Below are 27,144 nucleotides of genomic sequence, written 5' to 3'. Positions count from 1 at the left end.
ACACGCTACTCACTGGCTTGTGGGCCGGTCTGCGTCTGCGCAGTAGAGCGATAGTGGTGACCTCCCGGTAAAAAATCGAACTACGTCCTGTCAAAATAGCCGCTAGCTTGTGGCTTCTGAGCGAGTGGAAAGTTTTGTGTGTCATCATCACAATCGCACTAGCTGACTCGCCCGCTTTTAAATTCGCCAACAAGCAGCTTGTAAAGTAGCTCAATGTCATCGAGGCTTTAAGTAGGTAGGTAGTGTTAATTATTTTATTAATTTTAGTCGAAAATATGGTTATGTAACTATCGGTAGCCGTACTGAGAAGCAACATGATGGTAAGTATAACATTTTCATATAAAATTGAGGTTCTATTGTGCGTTATACGTAAGAAACACGGTTTCATTTTGCCGAACAATAACCTACTCTCTTTATATTATTAACTACCTACATGAGGATGAGTATATAGGTGGGCATTGTTTTATAAATTCATAAAATAGGGTCTCCACTTGGCTCATTCGGAGTGCTTCCATGCTTTATAATTTTTGTATGTTTTACTTTAATTTTCATTTTTGTGATAGATTTTTTTCTTCTCTACACTGTTTTAATATTATTTCTTTGTATTTAAATGTCATGTTATGAACATCTTTTGTAATGTTCACCGTAAGTATGTAAAAATAAATAAATTTAAAAATCACAGTTTAGTTAATGTCTTGATTGTTTATTTTATTATATTGTAATATTTAGTAGGTATTGTTAAAATAAAAACATTTTAAATCGGTAACAAATATTACTTTTATTGTTATCTATTGGGTAGGTACGTACATGTTATTTAATTATCGACAACGTTACAACATATGAGTTTTAAAATTAATTAAACAATTTATCTTTTATATAAAACGGTACCTCCCTACAGCACCGATACAAAATACGGAAATACCTAATTCCTAGCAGATTTTTCTAAATACTAAATAACAAACAATTCAGACCATAATACCAACAGTTCACTTTGATTTTGTGATGAACATTTTAAGAAAACATATAATGTTATCCATTCCTATTATACAAAAATTAACTCTATCTACATAAAAATCTATAATCAAAATAACATAATAATATATAGGTACAGTAAAAACAAAACAATGATTCGGTTTGTGGATTGTATGCGTACGAATACCTATGAATATGCGCCAGTGGCGCACCCAGGAATTATTATTGGGGGGGGCCCAAGGAGGAGAATGTAAATTAGTCCTATAGGCTCTTTTTCTTCTTCATATAAATATTTTTACATATTTTCACAATACATGGCGATATACATAAGGACATTTTCAACTAGTCGAAAATGTCCCTCTGAGGCGGACGAAACCGGTCCTAATCTATTTAATAAAAGTGGAATAAGTACTAAAAAAAATTATGTTTTATTAAATTAAAACAACAATAAAATATTTATTCCGAATTCCACCGAAAAAAATGTTCTTTTGATTTACACCACCACCGTAGTGGGTGTAGTCGTTCTTTTCGCAGAATGTTGAAGATTTTTGGTTTTTTAATATTGAGGTTCCAACATATTAATTGAAAATGGACACAAAAAGTATTATTGCCTTTAAATTATACACAACCTACTCAATACAACACAGCCTTATATCTCGTTTATCGGTCTTTTGTCTATTGCACTCGGTGTACCTACACCATGGCTCCCACATCCTGAAACGGGCCCTCAGGCTAGGGCAGTGGTCGGCAAACTGCGGCTCTTTGGCCCCTTGAGTGCGACTCTGCCACAGATGCTCTCTGTCATATTTGACATGGCTACAAAGAAGAAGCAAAGAAAATGGAAGAGGATAACCGTAAATACAATGTTGAATAGACCGAGACTTCGCGTTTATTCAAAACTTAAATGGCTTCCAGACCTGCATTTATGTGTCGGGGAAAAATTGACGCATTCAAATTTAGAGAGATACTACAACTAAAAACTCGTAATTTTGCGCTAAATATTCTGTCGATGATGCAAGGAAGAAAGCAGCTGAGGAGAAGAGTCAAGAAAAATAAAGTTCTGTATTTAATTGGGTACTGAATAAAATCTTTCAACAATGTTAATATTGCAAGTTTTGTGGTTAGTAAAAAGATTTCCAAGAGAGGAAATCAAGAGTAAATTGAGAAATCGATTTATTGATGAGAACCTGGAATCGTGTTTAAAATTAAATCAACAACATACGAACCCAAACTTTACAAGGAGATGCAAGGCCATTATTCACATTGAGTTTGTCAGTCATTGTCATGATTCAATTTTATGGATACCTTACTTACAATTTAATTTTTATTAATAAATAAGATCATTATTACGTATGATATTCAGTTTTATTCAGTGTACCTACCTATAATTTAATTAGGACTTTAACTAAACTACGAGGGTGGGTCAATAAGTCCTTAGAAAAGCCGACAGGTGGCGCGACTAGTACTGTAAGTGGTTTGTTTTCATGCAGCGGCACTACCGATTCAGTATGCTGCGAAGTTTCAATCAGATTGGTCGGGTTATTGTGTGTTTCTCGTACATTGGAAAAATGGAAAATGGAGAAAATTGAGTTTAGAGCTGTTATTAAACATTTTAATATAAAAGGGTTAACAGCAAAGGAAATAAAAAATGAGTTGGATTTAGTTCACGGCATATCTGCTCCTTCACTTGCAACTATTTATAACTGGTTAAATGAATTTAAACGTGGTCGTACATCAACAAAGGATGAACCACGCTCAGGACGTCCTGTAGAGGTGACTACACCAGAAATGATCAATAAAATCCACGATATGGTGTTAAGTGACCGAAGATTAAAGTTGAGTGAGATAATTGAGGTTACAGGGATCTCAAAAGGTAGCGTCATTTCTATTTTACATGACAAATTAGGCATAAAAAATTTTCTGCAAGATGGGTGCCGCGTTTGCTCACAGTCGACAATAAACGCAATAGGGTGGTGGCCTCTAAAGCCCTGTTGTCGCTCATGCAACGCAATCCGGATGAATTTTTTCGTCGCTTTGTGACTGTAGATGAAACATGGATACACCACTATACTCCCGAGACGAAAGAACAGTCAAAGCAGTGGATTGCGAAAGGCGAACCATGTCCAAAGAAGGCGAAAACCGTAAAATCAGCTGGTAAGGTTATGGCTACTGTATTTTGGGATGCACGTGGAATTATTTTCGTTGACTATTTGGAAAAAGGAAAAACAATAACAGGGGATTATTATGCATCTTTATTGGACCAGCTAAAAAACAAAATTGAAGAAAAACGGCCTCATTTAAACAGGAAAAAAATCCTCTTTCATCAGGACAATGCCCGTGTTCACACATGTTTACGATCAATGGCTAAAATTGAAGAATTGAAATTGGAATTGGTCGACCACCCACCGTATTCGCCAGATTTAGCCCCCAGTGACTTTTTCCTTTTCCCAAACTTAAAAAAATGGCTAAGTGGACAACGTTTTTTTTCAAATGAAGAAGTCATCGATCGGACAAATGCTTATTTTGAGGACCTTCCGAAAACTTATTTTTCTGACGGTTTAAAAAAAATTGAGAAACGTCTAACCAAGTGTATTGAGCTCCAAGGAGATTATGTTGAGAAATAAAAAAAAAATACAAAAATAAAAACTGTTTTAATGCTTTTTTCTAAGGAATTATTGACCCACCCTCGTACCTACGTATATAATTTAAGTTTAAGAAATTTGGCTCTCAAAAGAAATCTCAATCGTTGTACTGTTGATATTTGGCTCTATTGACTAATGAGTTTGCCGACCACTGGGCTAGGGTATTTGACGGGCCCCCTATCCACCGCTTAGATTAAAGGAAGTGTGAAACACTACATTAACGTTTTTCAAATTGTGTTTTAGTTCAAATTGAGGGTACTTATACAGTGAATTATTGGCGATTTTCAGTACGTCATCTACTTTAATAATGGAGCTGTCGACACATAATAATCAGAAAATATATTGGACATTTATATAAATTAAAATGTTCATAGTCATGAAGTATAATAGCGCCGCAGGCGACTTTTTTTTACTATTAAAGCTAATTTATGAAATGTGTTTATCTCACTTATCTGGTCAACCCGACACGCCGGGCCCCCCATAGCCCGGGCCCCCAGGCTAGACCCCTGTCAACCCTCCCCAGCCATGACCACCACCACCACCGGAATACCACTCCGGAATTCGGGTGGACACCGAGAATTTCATTAGGGAACGGGTTTCTAAAAAATCCTGACATTAGTGTTTCGAAATTTTTGTATTAGAAATTAAAATCTAAGAAATATTACTAAAAAGGGTGCCGGAGAATTACAAATCATTTTTTGCCGTGTTGTTTGTCTAAGCCCAAGGTATAGTTTATTGGCTTTCGATTTCAATATGTAAAATAATTCTGATGATTTTCATATTTTGGGGGGGGGCAAGGCCCCCTGCCCCCCCCCCCTGGGTGCGCTACTGATATGCGCTCATCGACTGCCAAGTATTTAGTATGGCCCCCATCCGCACGCACACCATCGACCAACTGTATGATATAACATTTTACTGTATGTATAGTGAATTGAATATTTAAATAATTAGCTACTATTATCATAGTATATTAATGTATCTATAGGTCTACACTACCTTGGTCTTAAAATACTGAAATGTTGTTTTGTTTACATAATAATTATTAGTGTGAAACAATGTTTTATTGGTAGAACAGAATTATTTAGTTGAGATGCAGCGGCTATGTTCGGCAAAGTCGCTTAAACAGGCCGCAAAGGGGTAACAAGGTACACCCTTGTCTGATGCATGTAGATACAGCTCTCTAGGTGGCATCATACCTATTGATACATCGCATTTGAAAAGTATAAGAACTAGGTATGAATCGATTCTTGGTGGAAAGATACGAGATTAATTAAAATAAAAGCTGTTGTAAAGGAAGGACAGATTCTTTGTCAGAAATCACTTTGGAACGGTGTTAGTGTAATTTAAAAGTAACGATACCAATACCTAAACGAGCCGCCTGCACTGCCAGAAACATCTGACACCATTCTACCTAAGTAATTACTTTTAATTTATTGCTTAGATTCGTGCTATGAATAAAAAAATTCGGTGCGTGTACTTATGTACGCACGTTAGAAGTTATACTTCTTTGGCGTAACAAAACAAAAACAAAACTTGTGATAATCTAGATTCTTCGACTAGCGCTTAATTATCTTGTTATTTCTCGTTGTTTTTATTTTTAAAGTAACAACTGTCACTCTGACATTTAATCGTTTGTTTACGTAAGGAATTGCAAATGGCTGACAATAATAAATCCGTTGCCTAAGCAACGGAACAATTCTACTATCAAACTTGCGTTTGTATACAGCTGACAAATTCGCGGCTATTTTCGAGTCGTAACGGTTGTGCACTCGCAGCTGTATTTGACTAACTGTTTTCCTCCTTTGATTGTATTATGTATGTTTATGCTTTACTTTTAAATGCTCTCATATAATATTATAATGTATTATCATTTAAATCTACAGTTTATTTAACGTGTCTTCCATAATGTCCATGGCTTCGTGCATCTGATCCTTGGTAATGATTAAAGGTGGAGACAGTCTCAAGTTCTTCTCGTGCGTCATCTTCGTTAGAACACCAGCCCTTTTCAGGTGAAGGCAAACGTCCCAAGCGCTGATTACATCTGAAAAAATTGTGTAATTAAAGAAAGTGAAACATTTTGTTTTGCATTCGGATAGGTATGCTGTCGTCCACTTTTGGAGGTTTTCTTATTCTAAAAAGGTAAATTAACTTAAGTTTCTTCCACGATACTGTTTCGATCGTTATTCGACTGATTTTGCCATAACTGATTTGCTGAAACTCAATAGTTAACTGATATACCCCTATTACAGGCGGGCTTCTCCCGGTGTAAAATAATCATTTAGTAGCTATAAGTCGAAACGTAACCCTGACCTCTAGAAACGGCTTCATAAAACATCTAATCTGATTCCTTGCTCAACCACGTAAGTATTTTTTATTCATAAGTAAAGGCCTTCGTCCGGTGTGTGAAGATCACATATTGGGCAGAGGTGCAATTAAGATACATTTAATTTAATTTAAAAAGTATAAATGATGATGGATGAAAGAGATAATTTTAAGACTAAATATAAGTATTCATATAATAAATTTTGCCGCGCTTGCCGGCAACGTCCAAATTTCCACGCGCCTGCGCCGGGGTGGTCCTCGTGATTTGTCAAATCAAAAAACATCACGCGATAAAATTTGGCCAATCACGAGAGTCCTTTTTGTTGGATGGCGTGGGTACGCGAAGTTTGAAAAAGAAAAAAAAGTTAGTGAGCGTCCCTTTTCCAACATGTACGGACCTGCGAAACGTATTGTTAAAACAAAATATGTAAACGTTTAAATAAAGTGTAAAATATAAGAAGACCACGTTACGAGCACGAAAGACTGTGTTTTATTTACACTCCAATCGTTTATATCTTTTTTTTTGAATCCGGGGTTCGATGGACACCTGAGCTAGCCGCCGGAACCCCGGGTATTTCATAACACGAAAAACTATTTCACATGGCAAAACTTGGCCTATGCAATATTGTGATATGATATTTTGAATATTATACTAAACGCAAACGTTATTATAATATTTGACACCTTATTGCAGTAAAATTAGTACTTAATAGGTTTATAGCGCCTGTACACTTGCATAGATTTACTGACAACAATATTGTATAAATTAAACAATCACGACAATAACTGTTTACACAGAAAAGTGCTGACTGTCTCACCAATCTCATTCTTCAAACGTTACCGAACGTGTTTGTTGTCGTTGAGTGGTGCTATTTGCAGGTTGTTATACTCGGTGAATGTCAAAATGCTTTGTGCGGTGTAGCTTCTATTTTTTCCGCCAGGTTTCTACTACTCATGCACAGATATTATGAAAATTCAGAAGTCGCTGACCTACCACACTCTTTCATTGTCATAGTTCAAAAACGTATTGTATTCGGCTGACGACACAATGGCGTTTCAAATTAAACAATAACACTAGGTACTGTCTTTTATCATTACAAATAAATACTCACCGCTCCCCCCCCCCCTCCACAAACACACTTACAATCTTTCATCAAAACTTATATTTTTTAGGTGTTTATTAATTTCAGTGATTTTATATAATAACACTAACAACGATATTTTTTTAAGTAAATTCATCCCATATTGATATTTGACATACAAAATTAGCATTTTTGCACAGATGTATCCGTACTTTCATCAACAATTATATTCGCCTTCCGAGAAATGAGTCGAATAAATTTGCATGTGATAGTTTCGTGCATTCTAGCAAAACTAAAATCTGGCAAAGGAAACTTTCTTTTAAAATAATATTTTTGTATGTGGACTGTGCGGGGGATGAAAACATGTGTACACACCTTACAGGGAACATTGCTCATCTATATATCTATCCAATAGATATTCTTATTCCGATTTGTCTATTATTTTTTCAAGAAAATAATATGGTCACCATGATTATAGTACAACACACTTACCGGTATTGATTTCGATTGCATGTAGCAATCCTTTGCCTCTGACATCCTTGACAATTTTCTTTGGCATTTTATCCAGTCTTCCTCTGAGGATCTTCCCCATCGCTGCAGAATTCTCACTAAGTTTCTCTTCAATCAGGACATCCAGAGCAGCTATTCCTACTCGGCATCCAAGTGGATTACCTCCGAAAGTCGATCCATGAGTGCCTAGAAATAAAATGATTAATCATGTTACCACTGGTTAAATGTGAATTTGCTATCACGTCGTCACTATTTAAAAACCGAAATAGATTCCGATTTCTTTACGCTGGCGTACACGTCATAACGTCGCTAGAGTCGCATTGACGATGGAGTTGGCGGGTGGCGGACATAATGCAGTGCTAAGATGCTGAAGCGGGGGGAAATTTAGGAATTTAGTTCCACTAGTTCATAAAAGAACCGTGCTAACGTGTACGCCAGCTTATAGAAATCGGTCTTTAGATAAAAAATGTAAATTACTTACCCGGCTTCATTACCAGCATTACTGTATCGTCAGCTAGGATACATGAAACGGGATATAGACCACCGGAAATAGCTTTTCCGAGAACCACTACATCCGGTCGGACACCTTCATGGTGCACACAAAGTATTTTTCCGGTTCTACCCAATCCAGTTTGGACCTGAAAAAGAAGTCACCCCATTAATAAATCAACGGATTGGCATTAAACATTTTCTTTGTGATATCATATTAACAATTATTTAGCATAACGTAACTAATATAACTACAGTAAAAAAGACTGTAGATATCCACGTATTCACTGAAGATTGCCGTATAAATGCGTTAAGTTGTAGTATACCTACAGTGATATCTTGCTGCGGCACCTTGACGTGCATGTGTGGACAGTTGACACAGCCTAATGGTCATTAAGCATTGGGGTATCTCGGATGGATTCCGAGGATTCATGAAAAGAATTATTTGTAAGTCAGTTAACTAAGTAAACTACACTAAAAGTTCAAATTAAATATATGAAGGTTAATTCGCCGTAATCATTTCGATGTCATAAGGCGAACATATCCAGTGCTCTGAATATAATAGGTTTCTTTGGGGTGATGAAGCTGTATTATAATGAATTATGGAGGAGTGAGTGAAGAACGATTGTTGTCTGAATTGCGATTGCGTGGATTATTTACTGATTGACAAGCAGCGCTCGGAATGGAGCGGAACGCCCCGGAGCGCCGTTCCGGTTCGTGAATTCGTTGACAATTCCGTTCCGTCTCGTGGATTCTTCGAATCTACCGTTCCTTCTCGTGGAATCCTGATAGCGAGATGTCTCGTAAAATTCTCGAGCCTCATCAGAATATTTAATATAGCGTTCCGGTTCAGATTGTGTTGAAATTGAGGAATATGAATTGGTATATAAATATATTTAAAGAAAAAAAAAATATTAAACAATGATTTTACTTGTTGACTACCCCTGATTTTTAATAATTCGTACATGTCGATAATAACAGGCAAATTTCTTAGAAATGCATCTAGGTATATTTTTTCCTAACAATGCATTTCTAGACAACCCATGCCTGATAATAAAAAATACAGTTTTTATTGAAGAAAGCACCCTTACATGACTGTATTGCTCTCTTCCGTTTTCTTTAAGACAATATGAGATAATAGTATATTATTCTATTCTTCAGTGCTATTCAACAAGTTTTTTTTGCTTGCAGACAAAATCACAAAATACATCATTTATTTAGGGTAGGTACCTACTACTAATATCAAAATAACGTTAAATTATTACGCACCTTTTTTTTGATTTTCAATTAAAACACATGAAATATCTACATAGGTATTGTGAAAAATAATTCATTTGTTAATTAATGTTTTATGAATAAATAAATTACCTTTGTGTAGGTATCAGCGCTCGAAATGGAAAATTTTACGAACCGGAGCGCTCGATGATTTTACGAAAATATTAACATAGTTATCTAAATTTATGAATAATTTATGAAAATAAGTGTTAGGTTTTTTTGTTTTATGGCCGATCTAGCTCAGACAGTCAAATTATTTTCCTAGGAGATTTTATTAATCGGAACGGCGCCCCGGTGCGTTCCGGTCCATTTCGAGCCCTGGTAGGTATCTACCAAGGCTTGGATTTTAGACACTTTGGTATGAACCACAGGGCTTAGCTGACTTGGGTAAGAGTGTAAATCGCGAGTTACCAAACAGTTATGATTTTGAGTACATTAAATTTGTAATCAATACGGGAGTGGAAGTCACAATATTTTATGGAATGAAACGGGAGAGAAATGGATGGAAGAAACAAAACAATAACTGTCCGATTGACGATTGCGTAAAATATAGGATATAGGATAGCTAACCTTAGGTACTAGGTAGGCTTGACGCATTCATAGTTTTCACAAATACATCATAAGACAATCGAGGCCGTTCATTAGTCGACCTGTTGATATTAGATGGTATGCAACCAACAAGGTGTCTTCCCATCGATATGGAGCGATATACATCCAAGGAGGTTTAATAGCGCTATTGTGCAAGTAAATTAAAATGTCTGTGGTCTCTGTACAATTTTTTCGTTTATGGGCATCTTCATCAGGGGGAACGAACAAATTTAAACGTTCATAGTATTACCCATATCATGCTGAGCTAGGTACCTACTCTTATTTTTTATTTCGGTTTTAGTTCGGCAGAAATACTTTGCAGTGAAAAAATACTCGTAGATAGGTACCTACCTAAACTCTTTACCTATCCTTCATGTTATACAGAAAATAAAGCTAATGGAAAAATATATTGTTTAGGATATTAAAATAACCATAGTAATACGGTCCTTTGAAATAAATCATCAAATCAATATAGGTAGGTACCTACTTAGTTCATATTTTTGTTTCACAAAACTTCTACGTAGCAAAGCTGTTTACTACTCAATAATAATACAATGAATCCTACCTATTGTGCATTGAAAAAAATATTGTCGGTGAAGATTTATTGCTGGAAGAGATTTTTTTGTCTCAAAAAAAGGTTTTATAAACAATAACTAATAAATAGCACATGTAATTTTTGATTTGAGGGCTTTGAAAGAATAAATTTTCTTACAAAATATTAGTTTAAACAGCAATCCTCGACTAACAAGAGGTCGTGGTCGTGGTCATTTACATCGTCGTAGTATTTATTTATAAAACAATAATAATTATAAAAAAGTACATACCCACCTAAATCAAGTAGGTACTATATAATTATCGTGTCTTGATTGTGAGTTTTTGTTGGTGTTTTGAATTATTGTTTGTCTTGTGATTGGAGAAACTTGTCGCATACTATGCAAACCACAAACATAGTGGTACTATGATAGTACTAAGGATTTTTATATAGGTACCTACTGTACAATAATAGCAGAGTAAAAATGAGTAAAAATAACAAAACTGTGTAGGTATTGCCAAGTGGTAACGACGAAATCTTAGAACAATGTATTTTGAGTTGTTTCCCTATAGAAGTTGGGTATCGAATAGGACCTTACACTCCGGTGATTTGGGTAAATGTCTAAACTCTATCTTATACCTAGTAACATAAAAAGCGAATAAATATTATGTATTAGTTATTAATTTCATATACCTATTATCGCAAAGGTATTTGAGTCATCATAGGGAGATTTAAAATACTGTAGAAAAATTGACGCGGCATTTTGTTTAGGAACATCACTGTGTGACGTGATTTTTCTCACCCTCATATGCACCTATATATTATATAATACATAACATATAGATTGCATTGAGCAAATACTACATTGCGAAAACTCATGCGATAGATGTTGTCGAAATAAAAGAGGTAGCATACATTTTAATACAATCATAGAGGAATCCAATGGGAATTTACTTACATAATAATTAATAGTTTCAACAACATCAGAAACCTATTAGAATAAATTATCCCACATGCCCACATGGTGTAAATATTTGAATATTTTTTTCTAATATCTACAAGTCTGGGGTTGTTTAAAATTATGCATATTTAATAATGAATGCTACATTCGTAAAACTTGTGTATTCATTAAGTACGTAATTTTATTAAATTAATTCATTATGAACCATGCTCCTACTTTTTCGTACATGATGGATTTTGATGTGATTAAAAAATTGTTTAATCAAAATATTTCCAATTTAGGTACTAGCTTTAAATAAAGTAGCATGTAACTTGGTTTAACCAATGTACTTATCTTCTGTTTGAGACTTTCACAGTTGTTTGTCATCGTAATTGATTTTTGGGTTTTTACCGTGTGTAATTCTTTATTCTTTTCTCGACGTTTCGGGCTTGTTGTAGAGGCCATTATCAAGAGATATTATATGATATCGAGGAAAGAAGGAAGAAGTACACGTGGTGAAAACCCAAAAATCAATAACGATAAGGTATCTTCACTCATGTTTCCATTTACACTTATTTACATGTTTTTATTCAAACTACTGACGAAACAAATGGACAATTCTATTGGTTTGTCCATTATTTCATATATTTTTATGTTTCCTACTCCAATTAGATTCATATACTTACATTTAGGTAAACATATTTGTATAATTATTATTATTATGAATGATGTATTTTTTAGTAAACGATTTCGTAAACTTATATTATGATATATTTTTTATGTTACAACTGATTCGGGCGAAGGTGATGAGGAAAATGTTTTATAAAGTACATTATGTAAAACTAAGATATTTTTTTATACTACAGATATTATATCTAATATTGCACATTTTTGAAAAATTATTGAGCGTTCCTGTTCGTAAAATTTTCCATTTCGAGCACTGTTGACAAGTACAGTTTACACAGGTACAATAAATTCAATAATATAAGATATAAAAACTAGTGAGATATGTAGCCCGAGGCTAAGCGATACAGGGTGACCAATATGAAGTGACTGTTACACGATCAAGATAAAAGCGGAGTGAGATATTCATTCAATCTTATTAATATTGAATAATGCTGACACTGAGTATCCCATGCCTTCGGTTAAAAATGCATTTTAACAAAATAAATAATATTAAATATTACTGAGGTAAAAGCTCTTATTTGCAATTGGTAATTATATTTGTGTGAAATTTTTATACTAAAAATGTATGTAGGTACTATACAATGTTCTTTTTGCCATCAGCGTTTGTCACTGAGTAAGCACTAACCGATATGATTTCCGTGATCGATTCGTTTGCCACGGATTTTGCTGACAATGCTTGTTCTCACAGGACTCAGGACTAGGTACATTTTAACCCCTCTGCCGACAAATTCACACGACCGCAGGTTACTACGTTCTTGTAGCTGTGTGAACTGGCCATAATATTCAACGAATTTCCCAAAACAATAAATAAAATATACGCGATTTTTTACTGCAATAATGATTAACAATATAAGTCTGATAAAAAAATACCTCGTCAGCAATCCACAGAACATTGTACTTGGTGCAAAGATCCCTCACTTTCTTCAAATATCCGTCTCTTGGTACAATTATTCCTGCCTCTCCCTGGATTGGCTCCACCATGAATGCGCAGACGTTTGGGTCTTGAAGTGCCACCTAAAATTCAAATATCACATGTGAATAATATCACCACGGGGAACTGTCTCCGGGAATCGTTTCCACGCCACTTTATCTGGGGCAAGTTCCATCAACTGCCTTAGTTGAGGACGACATTTGGACGTTAACGCTTGTCTGGTCTATAGGCACCTACTTGCTAGATTGCTTACATATTGTAAACTTGTACACTGTAATCAGTGACGCCCCTAGACAGAATGCCGCCCCTAGGCAACGCCAAAATAACGTTACATTTTTTATACAGTATTTTTTACATCCTTAACTCCAATATATAAGAAATGTGTTGGATACATTACTAACAAAAAATAGACTGTAATTATTCGCAAATCTACTCGCGTCATTTCTGGTCACCAAGGACGCCGAAGGGCAACGGAAGTAAACTAGACATCGCGAACCTAACAAAAAAATTACAGTCCGGTTAAACCTTTGTGTTAATTAATACATTATGTTTCCAACCAGTAAGCTAAATTTTTTATGGAAAGATATTTTCGTTATTACTAAGTTTAGGTAGCTATTTTTCCTCGATTTGCCACCCTTCGAGTAACTGCCGCCCCCATGCGACGCTCAATCTGCCTACCCCCACGGGACGTCACTGACTGTAATTGTACTTTTCTTTGAATAATCACCGTTCACTGTTAGACGGTGTATGATTTCTGGACCCACTCTCATGACCCCCCCTACCTATCGCCAAAGTTAAAGGCAGTGTGACGCTCTACAGTAGCGTTTTCCAAATGGTGTTCACGGTAAAATTAAGGATATTTAGTGTAATTCAATACTTATATCCACTTGAATTATGGAGTTATCAAATGACACAATTAAAAATGACATCGCACAACACAACCACATATTTTAAAATATAACCATTATTAAAAGAAAATATCGCCATTTTACTATTAGAACAAGTTTGTGATGTGTGTTTGTTTATCTCACTTGTTGTGGACTCGCCACGCCGGGCCCCCCATGAGCCTGAGCCCCCAGGTTAGAGCCCTGTCAGCCCCCCCTTTGTGGGGGCCATGCCACTCTACACGCATCCTGATAATAAGCTTTTGCCAGAAGCCTTATCATTACTTATTTCGTGGATAGTGTTTGCTATTAGAACTAAATAACATAACACCTGTTTTTTAATATCAACTAAAGTAGAATGGTATCAGATTCTTCAGGCAGTGCAGGCGACTCATTTCGGCGTTGGCTTCCAGCCCTCGAAATAGAAAAGTTTACGAACATACATAGAACGAACATAGGTCGTTATCAAATTTAATTTTATGTGTATTTTATAAAAATAAGTGTGTTAGATTTGTTGTTATATGGCCTATCTAGCTCAGGTGGCCAATTTTTTTTCCACGAGACGGAGCGATAATTTCAACGATTTCACGAACCAGAACGGCGCTCCGGTGCGCTCAGGTCCATTTCGAGCTCTGTTGGTATCGTTACTTTTAAATGACACTAACACCGTTCCAAAGTGATTTCCATAAGAATATGTAATTTCTCTACCAATATGTACCTACCTCTAATGCTTCTACATCATCATAGGGTATGGTCTGGAATCCTGGCATAAAGGGCCCATAGCCCAGAACTGCGTCGCTGTCATTGGATGTGGAAATGGCCGCCAAAGATCTCCCCCAATAGTTTCCTTCCGCGAAAACTATCTTAGCCTTCCCTTCGGGGATTCCCTTCACGTCGTAACCCCATTTTCGCGCCAATTTACAGGCAGTATCTCCACCTTCAGTTCCTGTAAATAAAAATGATTTTTTCTCAATTTAAAGTAGGGGTAGTCAACCTGGTCCCTACCGCCCACTAGTGGGCGTTCCAGCTTTAAAGGTGAGCGGTAGGGGTTTTAAAAACATTTTCGATAGTGGTGGATATGAAAACCTATGGCAAAATAAAAAAAAAATGCCTGTCTTATAACCAAATATGTGGAAAATGATATTCACTTTATTGATACCTTTCCCTACCTTATATCTTGTGGAATCAGGCTTTAGTGCTGTTTATCATATTATGACCAAAGAAAAAACCGCCTGAATATTTCCGAAAGAAGAGACCTTCGTTTGTTCCTCATAAAAATTGAGCCAGATATCCAGTATTTAGTTTCGCAGCATCAGCCTCAATAACTACGAGATAGATTTAAGGACAGTAAGTTGTTTTATAAAGATTTATTCTGACACACAGTATTTGGTAAGTAATTATTGCATTCATAAGTCATATTTGAGTTTATTTTCAGTTATGACCGTATAGATCTCAGTGTGCGATATGCTTTAAAGTGGAATAAGTACTACAAAAAAAATTTGCATTTTATTAAATCAATCAACAATAAAAAATAATATGTCAGCGCCATAGACCAACACGTATCTAAAACCACCACCTAACTGTTTGAGAGTAGGTTTCGTGGAAATGCTCTAATAAATTATCGGTACCTAGTAGGTACTGTTACACCCCCGAATGGTCCCCATTTGGTGATGTCTCTGTGGATCTAGAGAACCCGAACCTTTATTAAGCCGACAAATAGTAAGGGTTGATTGCGAAAATTAATAAATAATGTTAAATATCTAACCGGCAATATTGTCTGAATGCCGTTAAACAAAACGAGAATGGCAACGCCGCATTAAAATTTGTACCGCTTTGTGCGGCCGTTTGTTTTGGCGCGAAGAAGCATTTTTGACGTTTTTGACATTTTGAGTGTTAACCTCGCTATCCGCCAAAATTAAATTGAAAAGAAATTATAACAATGTAATAACCAAATAGTAATTAACGTAATAAGCCTCGCCGTTTCTGACTACAATTCCGGTGTTTTAATTTGTTCACCTCCGAAGTCCTAATGACAGACGAAACACCATCATACTGAGCGAGGAGATGAATGCCTCTTCTCGCTCACGACTTGGACGGAGATGTCTGTTTGTAGGTACCTAGTGTGTATGTCAATTATTTAAATATTGTTGGTGTATTGTTTCTTTAACATCGCCGAAAATAAATAATACAATAGGTAAACAACGAACTTGCGGACAACTTCAAACTAAAAATGAAAGGGTGAAAACCTGTGTTCATTGGCAGCATTTTTTCGTAACCCAGCAGTTTGCAGACCTTTTCAGCAAATTCTCCCAAAACGTCCGTGTGAAAAGCTCTGGATGTGTGGTATAATATATTCAGCTGGTCGACCATAGCCGCCATCAGCCTCGGATGACAGTGGCCATGGTTCGTAGCGGAATACCCGCTCAGGAAATCGAAGTATCTCTTGCCCTCCATGTCCCAGACGTGGACGCCTAAAAATAAATTCATTAGGTGGTTCAAGATAAGAAGGCAAAATATGTTATATTGTAGGTAGGTAGAGTTACGGCTGGGTTGGGAGGAGGGTGGCATCCAATAAACAACAATAACAATAACTATCTTAGAAATAGGGAGCATCGGTTGTTTATTCTCCCAAGGTGCAGGACCAACCTGCCACTGGTAATGCCAATTGGGAGGGCGATAACTATGTTCAACCAAATTGCTTCGGGTATTGACAAATTCCACTTGCGTGAGGTGAGTTTAGGTGGACGCTATTTTACAAATTCTTAAAATAGGGTCTCCTTAGCAAACTCGGTGTACTTCTTTGAACTACCTACTATAGATTTATCATTGTATTTTCACTGCGTTTGTATGTTTATTGTTTATATTATGCTCTCTTTTTATATTTTCATTTTTATCCCTTTCAATACTTTTCTTTTTCTTTCCTCTTTATAATTATGTTTCATGTCATGTTGTGAACGTCTTAAACTTATAATTTGTAATGTCCACAATATGTAAAATAAATAAATTGAATTGAATTGAACAACTTGGGTGGAGAGCGATCAAGACAAACAATGTACAGTTTACAATAATTATTTCATAAATTGGCGCATTAAAATAATACGGTCTCGTCCGTCGAGGGGCGAGCTCCCGACTGCAATAATTTACAGGTAACAACAGCAAGTGACGATACTATCTAATCGTCGGAAACTCTCAGTACCTAGCGCCGGTGTGACCTTCTCGGAAATGGCTCACTGGCAGAGCATTCAGGTAAATGTATGTTAACATCATACAGCTAATCAAATTTGTACAGACACATACCTAAAAACTAAACCAACTAAATCTTAATATTATTCCATATTAAATTCAACCCAGCTCCCAAATTAAACGACCACCAGAATTCGGATCTAGCGTAATCTAATCCCTAAATGAGAAGTCAACATATTATGTGGATGTTAGTGGGTTTATTTATATTATGGAGATTGTGAAATGCACAATTATGTACCTATATAAAATCAAGTAAGTAATCTTAGCATAGATACTGGCAGTTTTTACATTTACAATTTTCAATGCCGCCATTTTTTCAAATTCTAATTTCTAGACATTTTTAAATGTTGCGGAAGTCTAGCATTTTCTTCTGTTATCTAGCTTATTTTATAAAGCTATCTGCCATATATTTGTGAATGTTGCATTTACGGTTTGCTTTCAAAAAGAGAATATATAATACATTTAGTGACGTCCTGTGTGGGTGGGTAGATTGACCTTCGCTTGGAGGCGGCAGTTACTTGAAAGGCAGCAATTCGAGGAGACTCCTTAGGTATATATAGAAATAGGTACCCAAACTTAGTAATAACGGAAATATCGTTCCATTAAACAATTATTCAGCTTACTGCTTGGAAATAAAATCAATGAATGGGTAGGTACATACTTACCTAATTACTTTATCCAAATATTTTTGCTGGTCATTCGCGACTTTTGAAAGTTGTCAGGTGTATTTTTAAATGCATCTGAAACCGTGAACTCTCAATACTGCCCATTGAAGTATAGATGGCATTTAAATTAGATTTAGTGATATATATTTTGTTAGTAATGTAACCATGCAACACATTTCTTAGATATTGGAGTCATGAAACGATGATAAAAAATGGGGCGGCATTTTGTCTAGGGACGTCACTGAATACATGGGTCTCTAAGTAAAGTTTGTCACCTTTTCCTTTGCATAAGGCGACTGGAACAGAATCGTAGTTATGGGCTCCATATTTGAGCTCCCGCTGAATCACCTCTTGGGATGTGATAGTCCGGACCGAGGATACTGGTAGCACAGCAAATTGTCTCACAGACGATAGAATCCTTTGTCCACTACTATTAAGCATTTTCAGCTGCAATCAAACAACACCAACAATAGTTAATTAAACCATATAAATCAACCTCTGACTTACACAGATATGCCGTTTTATTTCTAGGAGACAAATCACTATATTCCTAATAACAGATGATAAAATAAAATAAGTTTTCATAACCCCGTGGAATCCGAAACACAGATAAACAGTCTATTGAAATTGTCAAAACTACTATTTTTTAAGCGGGCGCCTCTATCGTCTGTGGGATAAACTACCATAATATGGATTTTGTTTAGCACTCAAAATAATATAAAAACCCTGAGCGCGATATTAACATATTTATTTCATATTGTGTACAGGTATTAATAATAAGTGTGCTAGTTTTTTTTTTGTATAGTTGCACTAGCTCTGACGGTCAAATTATTTTTTCCACGAGACGGAGCTGAGACCCGGTACGTGCGGTCCATTTCGAGCCCTAATGTTGCGCATACATATTATGATATTTTAGCATAGATTTGCCAGCACATCAATTTTATCTACATTCTATGTAAGCGGGATAAATGAATAATTTCAAAATAGATCAATACAATGTTTTTCCAATTAAGCTACGGGCTACTTAATTGCGATTTTAACTAGTAGTTCTTACATGAAATGCTTATCAAATTGCGTTATAATATTGAATGTTACATTCTCAAATCTTGTGAATTATTCGTTGAATAAAAGAAATAATTTATTAACCCTTAATTACCCTTTCAGCAACAAACTGTATTATTTTTTGAGTGAATGAAATGTTATTTAAAAACTTGCAGTTCTCTGCAGTGGACAAAGTGTGCTGACAAAACAATTGTAGTTTTTATTCACAGATGACACTGTTAATTTACAATAGTAATAAACATTAGAAAAGTAACATACAGATTAAAGGGTTTAATTTAAAGGTTAAACTATTATGGTTTGGTTTAGGCAGGGGAAAATTGTATTCTAAGTTTAATGAAAACAAATTAGTATGACTTGACAAAGTTTAGTGTGCATTATTTATGTCGAATCTTAACAGCCTACCTCCACCCCTCATCACTAAATAATTTAAATATACCTAACTACTAGGTAATATCACAATTTAAATATTGAAAACAAAAATAACTAATAAAACATAAATAATACTTTGATACTGTCTTACTATCGGTATCAATGAATTAAAAATTAATGATAAAATGTTTATTTTTAAAAATCACTATATTATAATTAATTAATGTAATGCATGCATGAACACCTGAAGAGAAAACTTGCACAAATAAGTAATTGAGGTGATTATTACCAATTAATAAGTAGAGTTCTACACTCTAGCTGCTGTGCGAATTATTTTTTTATTGCTTTGTTTATTTTTAAATCAATATTCACGTCATGTCACCAACAGAAAATTATAAATGGACATACCTACTGAAAAACAAAAAACAATGTTTAGGATATTGCACTTTTGATTGATGACCACTATCAGACGATGAGTTAGCAAACAATTATTTTTATATTATTATAATATCCATATTATCAGGTGTGTATTATTTAGTCAAATCGTCCACAAACTGAGATAAAACGGATTATTTTTGACACTATCGGAATACGACAAATTGGAAATGAGTCTGTAACGGTCCCGACTTAGCCAATTGTCCCTCTATCCATGAGGGCTACACAATTCTAAGAGTTATATGAATTAGCCAAGCCAATCGCTATGTAGGTACAGTCCAGGCGAAATCTAGTGCAGTTTATGTATTGATAATATTGGTGTGTTTATTCGTGTAAATTATACTATGGTAATCATTTTTGTATGGTACTCGTACCTTAACAGCAATTGTCCCCTAATGTTATGTTGAATGCGTGCACAAAAAATGTGAAAACATTTATTGTGTGACTGATAATTATAGATAGTAGATGCTAGTTGTGGGGAACCTATGGCACGCGGTTGAAGGGAAAAAATACCTATAATAATAATAAATGACAAATCGCATTGTATAAAAAATAGCAGGCAACGACGCAGTACGTTTAATGTAAATATATAATTGCATAGGTCGGTCATTGGGTTTTATGCGTCACATATAATATTATCTCACTAACCTCACCAGGCGGCGGGGGATGCCGCGCCGCGAACCTCTAATTTTGATTTAGGTACAATATTTGAGACCACTGTAACGAGGGAATTCCTCATCTGATCAGAGTAATTCTGGTGTCAATTTATGCGAAAAGAACCAAACTAATCAATACATTAACATATCTACCCATAAGAACTGGCTGCACTAAATAAGAAACAAAAACTCGATAGTAATTCTGGCAGACATTTTCAAAATTGGTGGACCGAAATGTATGGCATAATTTAAAAAAGTGATAAAGCTATTTATACGTGTGCTATGTTCTGTGAGTGGTATCTAGAACATCATTTAAAAAAACTATTTTTTTTCAATGGAAAACTGCTCGGCACGTCAGACAGTCGAAAAATAATGTTTGGGATATTTTGGCACGCGTAGGTACGTAAAAGGGTTCGCTAACCCTGGTATATGCCGTCATACAGTGGTACCCAGGGAGCGTCATAGAAACGTCCGAAAATCCACTGTATAGACAAACTCATAAAGTTCGGTGGATGTACGTGGTATCGAGAAGAGTGAAGGCCTTCATCCAGCAGTGGATCGATCCCGGCTGATGGTCATGATTGAGTATAGACAGACTTGCAAGAAGTCAGAATTGCGATGACAGAGAGATACATATAGAGAAATAATTGGGTAGGTAAAAGTAAAAAGGCCTCTCTCCATTTTTGAAATGCACAACGCGACGCCGAATCGTCCCATACTCCAAGGAGTTTTACAAATATTTAGTATATTATGAACCCAGGCGATATTACGCATTTACAAAGTTTTGTAGCTTCTAAAACGAATTGTCTAAAATTTGTAAATTCATAAATAACTATGAAATGAACTCTCTGTCTATTTTCCGATTAAAATCAGAGCCTCTGGGAGGCAGAAGAAAAGCTAGTTTAAAGGAACGACAAGCCTGTAAAAGTCTGCCATGGGGCGGATTACCATATGGTCAAAGGGGTTATAATAGCCCAAAAATCATAACTTAGGACTAGCTAACGACCCCTTAAAATTCACGCGATCAATGGGTCGGAAATCAATGATTTAAATTTATCCATAATACCTCCCGTAGTCCAGTGCGTAAGGTGCTGGTCTTTCATCCGGGAGATCCGGTTCGATCCCGGTTAGATCACAATATATTATGTAGGTGGCCTGAGTGTTTGGGATTTTTTCTCTTCTATTACTAACTACAGTACAGTTTCACTACACTGCTGTGTTTGGGCCTCATGACCAGTTTATATATAAATGCATATCGTTTTGCAGTGCATATCTATAAAGAATTTAAAAAGCTTTTCGGTCCATAAAACAATTATCGAATATCGATAAGAAATAAGGAATCTGATAACATAGTTATCATTTAATTAAAAGGAAAATCTTATATTTTTAATAATAATATTTTTTTAGTATTTAAAAACATAATAATTATGATAACGTGAAATTTCATTATTAATTAATTAATCATTTATTTTTCTACTGCTGTACCCCAAAACACTGACCATAACTAAATATAATTGGGAAACGCTGCTCTACAGGATTTAGGATAAAATAAATCAGTTTAAATGTAGTAAAAATATGGGAGGATAATGCAATGTGACAACACAATCAATATTTGTATTATGTCGCTATTAATTTTCTTCTGTTCATAATACTTAGTTGGTCCACCTGTCAAGCCGCCCCCTTGTGGGGGCCATGACCTATGCAATCAGTATATTATGGTATCTTTATAATAACAAACCATAAGCTCATTGATGCATGCAGACAATTCTTAGACCACGTTGTGCAACAGTATTATCTACGTATTTAAAAAAAAAGACTCTATATTAAACACATTTCTCATCCTAAATAATTGGCACTAAAAATGAATCTGAGAGTTCATAAATCTTTGAAGATTTGTTTCCTCTTATTATTTAAATGACAGTAATCGCTTTCAATTTGAGCTCACTCTTTGGTACCAACTATATAAATTGACTTTAGTTAAAATCTATTTATACTTATTTTATTACACTGGCATAACCAATCAGGCTATGCACGAGGATTGTATACACCGTCATAACAACACTCATAACATAACAATAATATGGCAGATACAATGATTAAATATAAAACAGTTACTTTTTCATTCTCGCGTATGGCGGAATGTAAACTGTAAATGAACGTGTCCGGAAACTTGTATGCTGTTCGCCGTATCACACTTCACCGTGAAATGTTATATCGGAAATATATTGTCGTATATTAAAGACCGTCCAATCTCTTTGGGTCGTAGGGGAGATAAAATTCATGTCTAAATAAAACACGGTTCTTGTCGGTTTACACTTTGCAGGAAGCCAGCAGCAAACAAATTTTGAAAATAGCCGATATACTGCATTATTTGTCAGGTTAGGTTTTCATTCTTGAATTATTCATGATTTTTTTCCAAAATCGACAATGACCGACTTGCACCTAAAACACATTGGTATGTAATTATTAAATTAGAAACATAACAACGGGTATTTTTTTAATTCACGGTGATATACACAGAGATGACCGTATAGTATACGGTCATCTCTTTCCGATAAGCTCACGGCGAACTGTGCTACGGTGAAATGTAATACGTACAATTTACAAGATGTAAAGATGTAAGCCTCAGTTTTTTCAAAATAGGTTTTATTGTATAATATTCAACACGACTAAATACACTCTGTGTCCAAAAAATGATGTATGCTACAAATGCCGAATTATTATCTTAATTTAGCTTATAATTTATTTTAAAAAGAAAGAAAGAAGTACAGTGGGAAAATGGTTTAACCATGATTTTAATTGGTTTTTCTTTAATTGCCTCAATAATTAGTATGAGATTGGGAAAATAAAACACTAAATTAATAACTATCATGCAGTTAAGGTCTCCATATGAAAACTATAAGAAAAACATTTCTGTGGCTCCTGTAAAACTTGATTTGTCTGGGTTAAGTCGTTTTTCCTTTTAACAGGCAATGAAACTTTTATAACATGAAATTTTTGTAGAAATAATTCTTTTCGCATACATCGGCTCACAATATTATAACTTTCATATTTCTCAAAATGTTTTTTTATACTTTCTCCAGTAGCGAAGGGTGGAGGTAGCCTCTTAAGATCCGCCATAAATAGTGCACAAATCAGTCATACGTATTTATTTTTATTGAACTAAAACTACAATAATTTACAGATGGTATTGGATATTTTTTAAAAATCAATTAAACCCTCCCTAAACCAAACTATAATAGTTTTTGTATGTTTTTCTTTCTTTCGACCATGCCCGATCCTAATAGGATCATATGGGCCTCCACAGAGTAGAGGTTTGTATTGACAGATTTTGTTTTTTACGAGAAATGGATGTCAACACCTTGCTCAACCTATTGGGTCCATACTCTGACACACGCGGTGGCCGCGCGGCTTAAGCGTTCGACTATAACGCCGTGGGTCCCAGGTTCGAATCCTGGGTCTGGCAAGTACACATATTGTATATTTTAGGCGATACGATAAAGCTTGTGCAAACTTTTTCATTCATACTTATTTGTAGTTGGTTAATTTGTTTGAATTCATTAACCCCAGCCTAAACCAAACAAATATAATACTTACATAAAAAGTATTTTTTATGTATAAAATATCCAAAATTATACATTATTTAATGGCATCATTTTAGGTATTTTATAGATAGACCCACGATGGCCGCGTGGCTTAACCGCCGGTCTATAGTGTCGAGGGTCCCAGGTTCGAATTCTGGGTCTGGCATGTACACATATTGTTTTTCAATTTGTGTATGAGTCAGAGTATGGACCTAATAGGCTGAGCAAGTGGCTGACATCCATTTCTCGTAAAAATAAAATCTGTTAAAAACAAACCTCCACCCCGTGAAGGCCCATATGATCCTATTAGGATCGGACATGGTCGAAAGAAAGAAAAAGAATAGATAGACGAGTATTTTTGACTATAATTATCTATTTTTTTCGGGTTATAGGGTATAGGTTTTCGCAGGGTTTAATTAAATTTTAAAAACTAACCAACACCATCTGTACGGTGTCGTCTTATTTCAATGAAAACAAAAAATACGTATGACTGACAAAGTTTAGTGTGCAGCATTTACAGCGGATCTTAACAGCCTACCTCCACCTGTCGCCACTGCTTCTACACCACCTCAGTACGAAACCCCGTGATTTAAAAAAATGACCAAGATTAAAATCCCTAATATCCAAGTTCATTAATTACATCAATTAAAAGAAAATGGAAAACGTATGTATCTACATAGGTACCTACACGACAGAACAATATCTTTTAAGTTATAAAACAGTATGTAGGTGCATATTATGAAACCTATTTTTGTATTTTTTAAGACATTTTTCGCAACGGCCGCCATAATCAATGCAATCAGATATGCTTTAGTCATAATATAAACAATAGTTTAATATTCAATAATAATCAATATTGGCTGCATTCAAACAATACATCGATATGAAATGGCCTACTGCACAGAATGTAGTAGGTATGTCCATGTTTGCTAATATTGGGTCCAGTGACGTCCCTAGACAAATTGCCGCCCATAGGCAGCGCCAAAATACCGCCCCATTTTTTTAATACAGTATTTTTATGACTCCAATATCTAAGAAATGTGTTGTATCTTATTAAAAAATATTACTAAAAAATATACAACTAAAACTAATTTAAATGCCATCTCTACTTCATTAGACAGTATTGCGAGTCCACGGTTTCAGATACATTTAAAAATACACCTGACAAATTTCAAAACTCGCGAGTGACAGTAAAAATATTTGGATAAATTATTTAGGTAAGTATGTACCTACCCATAATTCAAATATAATTTAAAAATCTACATGTGTCATTGCTGGTCATCAAGGACGTGACGTCCAAAGACAACGGAAGTAAACTAGACATCGCGAATCCGACAAAAATACAGTCCTGTTAAAACTTCTATGTTAATTAATACATTTTATTTCCAAGCAGTGAGCTGATTTTTTAAAATGGAAAGATATTTCCGTTATTACTAAGTTTAGGTACCTATTTCTATTTAATGATTCTCCTCGATTTGCCGCCCCCAAGCGACGCCCAATCTGCCTACCCCCACGGGACGTCACTGATTGGGTCAATAATGGATTTTGTCGTATTTCGTTGATGTCTTTATTACTCCTAAAAATGTCGTTTTCTTCTCATGACTGTCTTCTCAAAGACATCCATTTCTCTCATCTTTTTTGTCGACTTCTCAGTATGCTTAATGGATAATTTTATAGAGATGTGTATTGGTTTCCTTTGGGAGAGCTTTGTTCTTCAAAAGCGTTTGAAGTTCAAAATAGCACCTGTTGTCAAGGTTAAATCAGTGATTTATGTAGTGGCGTGTGTAATTTATATATTTTGTGACTAGGGATTCCAATCCCAGGATCCCGAACTATTTTCGATGCCTATGAATCCCGGGATTGGTAAAAAATAATCCCGAAACTTTCGGGATTGATTTTTTTATCAATTTTTATGGAAAATAAAATAAAAGCAAAACTATAACAGAAAAAAATACCTTTAATACGAGGGTGGGTCAATAAGTCCTTAGAAAAGCCGACAGGTGGCGCGACTAGTACTGCAAGCGGTTTGTTTTCATGCAGCGGCACTACCGATTCAGTATGCTGCGAAGTTTCAATCAGATTGGTCGGGTTGTTGTGTGTTTCTCGTACATTTAAAAAAAAATTTGCTTGTGGAAAATGGAAAAATGGAAAATGGAGAAAATTGAGTTTAGAGTTGTTATTAAACATTTTAATATAAAAGGGTTAACAGCAAAGGAAATAAAAAATGAGTTGGATTTAGTTCACGGCATATCTGCTCCTTCACTTGCAACTATTTATAACTGGTTAAATGAATTTAAACGTGGTCGTACATCAACAAAGGATGAACCACGCTCAGGACATCCTGTAGAGGTGACTACACCAGAAATGATCAATAAAATCCACGATATGGTGTTAAGTGACCGAAGATTAAAGTTGAGTGAGATAATTGAGGTTACAGGGATCTCAAAAGGTAGCGTCATTTCTATTTTACATGACAAATTGGGCATGAAAAATATTTCTGCAAGATGGGTGCCGCGTTTGCTCACAGTCGACAATAAACGCAGTAAGGTGGTGGCCTCTAAAGCCCTGTTGTCGCTCATGCAACGCAATCCGGATGAATTTTTTCGTCGCTTTGTGACTGTAGATGAAACATGGATACACCACTATACTCCCGAGACGAAAGAACAGTCAAAGCAGTGGATTGCGAAGGCAAACCATGTCCAAAGAAGGCGAAAACCGTAAAATCAGCTGGTAAGGTTATGGCTACTGTATTTTGGGATGCACGTGAAATTATTTTCGTTGACTATTTGGAAAAAGGAAAAACAATAACAGGGGATTATTATGCATCTTTATTGGACCAGCTAAAAAACAAAATTGAAGAAAAACGGCCTCATTTAAACAGGAAAAAAATCCTCTTTCATCAGGACAATGCCCGTGTTCACACATGTTTACGATCAATGGCTAAAATTGAAGAATTTAAGTTCGAATTGGTCGACCACCCACCGTATTCGCCAGATTTAGCCCCCAGTGACTTTTTCCTTCTCCCAAACTTAAAAAAATGGCTAAGTGGACAACGTTTTTTTTCAAATGAAGAAGTCATCGATCGGACAAATGCTTATTTTGAGGACCTTCCGAAAACTTATTTTTCTGACGGTTTAAAAAAAATTGAGAAACGTCTAACCAAGTGTATTGAGCTCCAAGGAAATTATGTTGAGAAATAAAAAAAAAATACAAAAATAAAACCTGTTTTAATGCTTTTTTCTAAGGAATTATTGACCCACCCTCGTAACATATTAT

At 35.4% G+C, this 27,144-nt stretch overlaps 1 protein-coding gene and 1 long non-coding RNA gene across 3 annotated transcripts in view; both read right to left on the bottom strand.

Moving 5' to 3' along the window:
* Positions 1 to 752: 752 nt before the first annotated feature.
* LOC147075975 (uncharacterized) lies at positions 753 to 27,062 on the bottom strand. Its single transcript, XR_015069991.1, has 3 exons — positions 26,509 to 27,062; positions 3,657 to 4,442; positions 753 to 2,382 (listed from the first exon to the last, which is right to left on the bottom strand). It is a non-coding gene; the product is annotated as an uncharacterized LOC147075975 (long non-coding RNA).
* Positions 4,428 to 27,144, bottom strand: part of LOC147075974 (ornithine aminotransferase, mitochondrial-like) — a 33,085-nt gene continuing 10,368 nt past the window's right edge. The window contains exons 1-8 of one of the 2 annotated variants that reach the window (XM_085942304.1): positions 19,483 to 19,599; positions 18,038 to 18,209; positions 16,101 to 16,325; positions 14,577 to 14,800; positions 12,910 to 13,053; positions 8,010 to 8,166; positions 7,511 to 7,714; positions 4,428 to 5,655 (exon numbers count right to left, since the gene is read on the bottom strand). In XM_085942304.1, the coding sequence (XP_085798430.1) occupies positions 5,492 to 5,655; positions 7,511 to 7,714; positions 8,010 to 8,166; positions 12,910 to 13,053; positions 14,577 to 14,800; positions 16,101 to 16,325; positions 18,038 to 18,203 (1,284 nt within the window). In that variant the 5' untranslated portion in view covers positions 18,204 to 18,209; positions 19,483 to 19,599 and the 3' untranslated portion in view covers positions 4,428 to 5,491. Of the gene's footprint in view, positions 5,656 to 7,510; positions 7,715 to 8,009; positions 8,167 to 12,909; positions 13,054 to 14,576; positions 14,801 to 16,100; positions 16,326 to 18,037; positions 18,210 to 19,482; positions 19,600 to 27,144 lie in introns of those variants that run through there. The other variant, XM_085942303.1, reaches the window with a different exon arrangement.

This window comes from Rhyacophila brunnea, unplaced genomic scaffold (assembly GCF_057557595.1).
Source record: "Rhyacophila brunnea isolate RB1 unplaced genomic scaffold, BYU_Rbru_1.0 scaffold_14, whole genome shotgun sequence".
Taxonomy (NCBI): domain Eukaryota; kingdom Metazoa; phylum Arthropoda; class Insecta; order Trichoptera; family Rhyacophilidae; genus Rhyacophila; species Rhyacophila brunnea.
The sequence above is the reverse complement of the archived record's forward strand: the minus strand, read 5'-3'. Positions and strand labels throughout refer to the sequence as shown.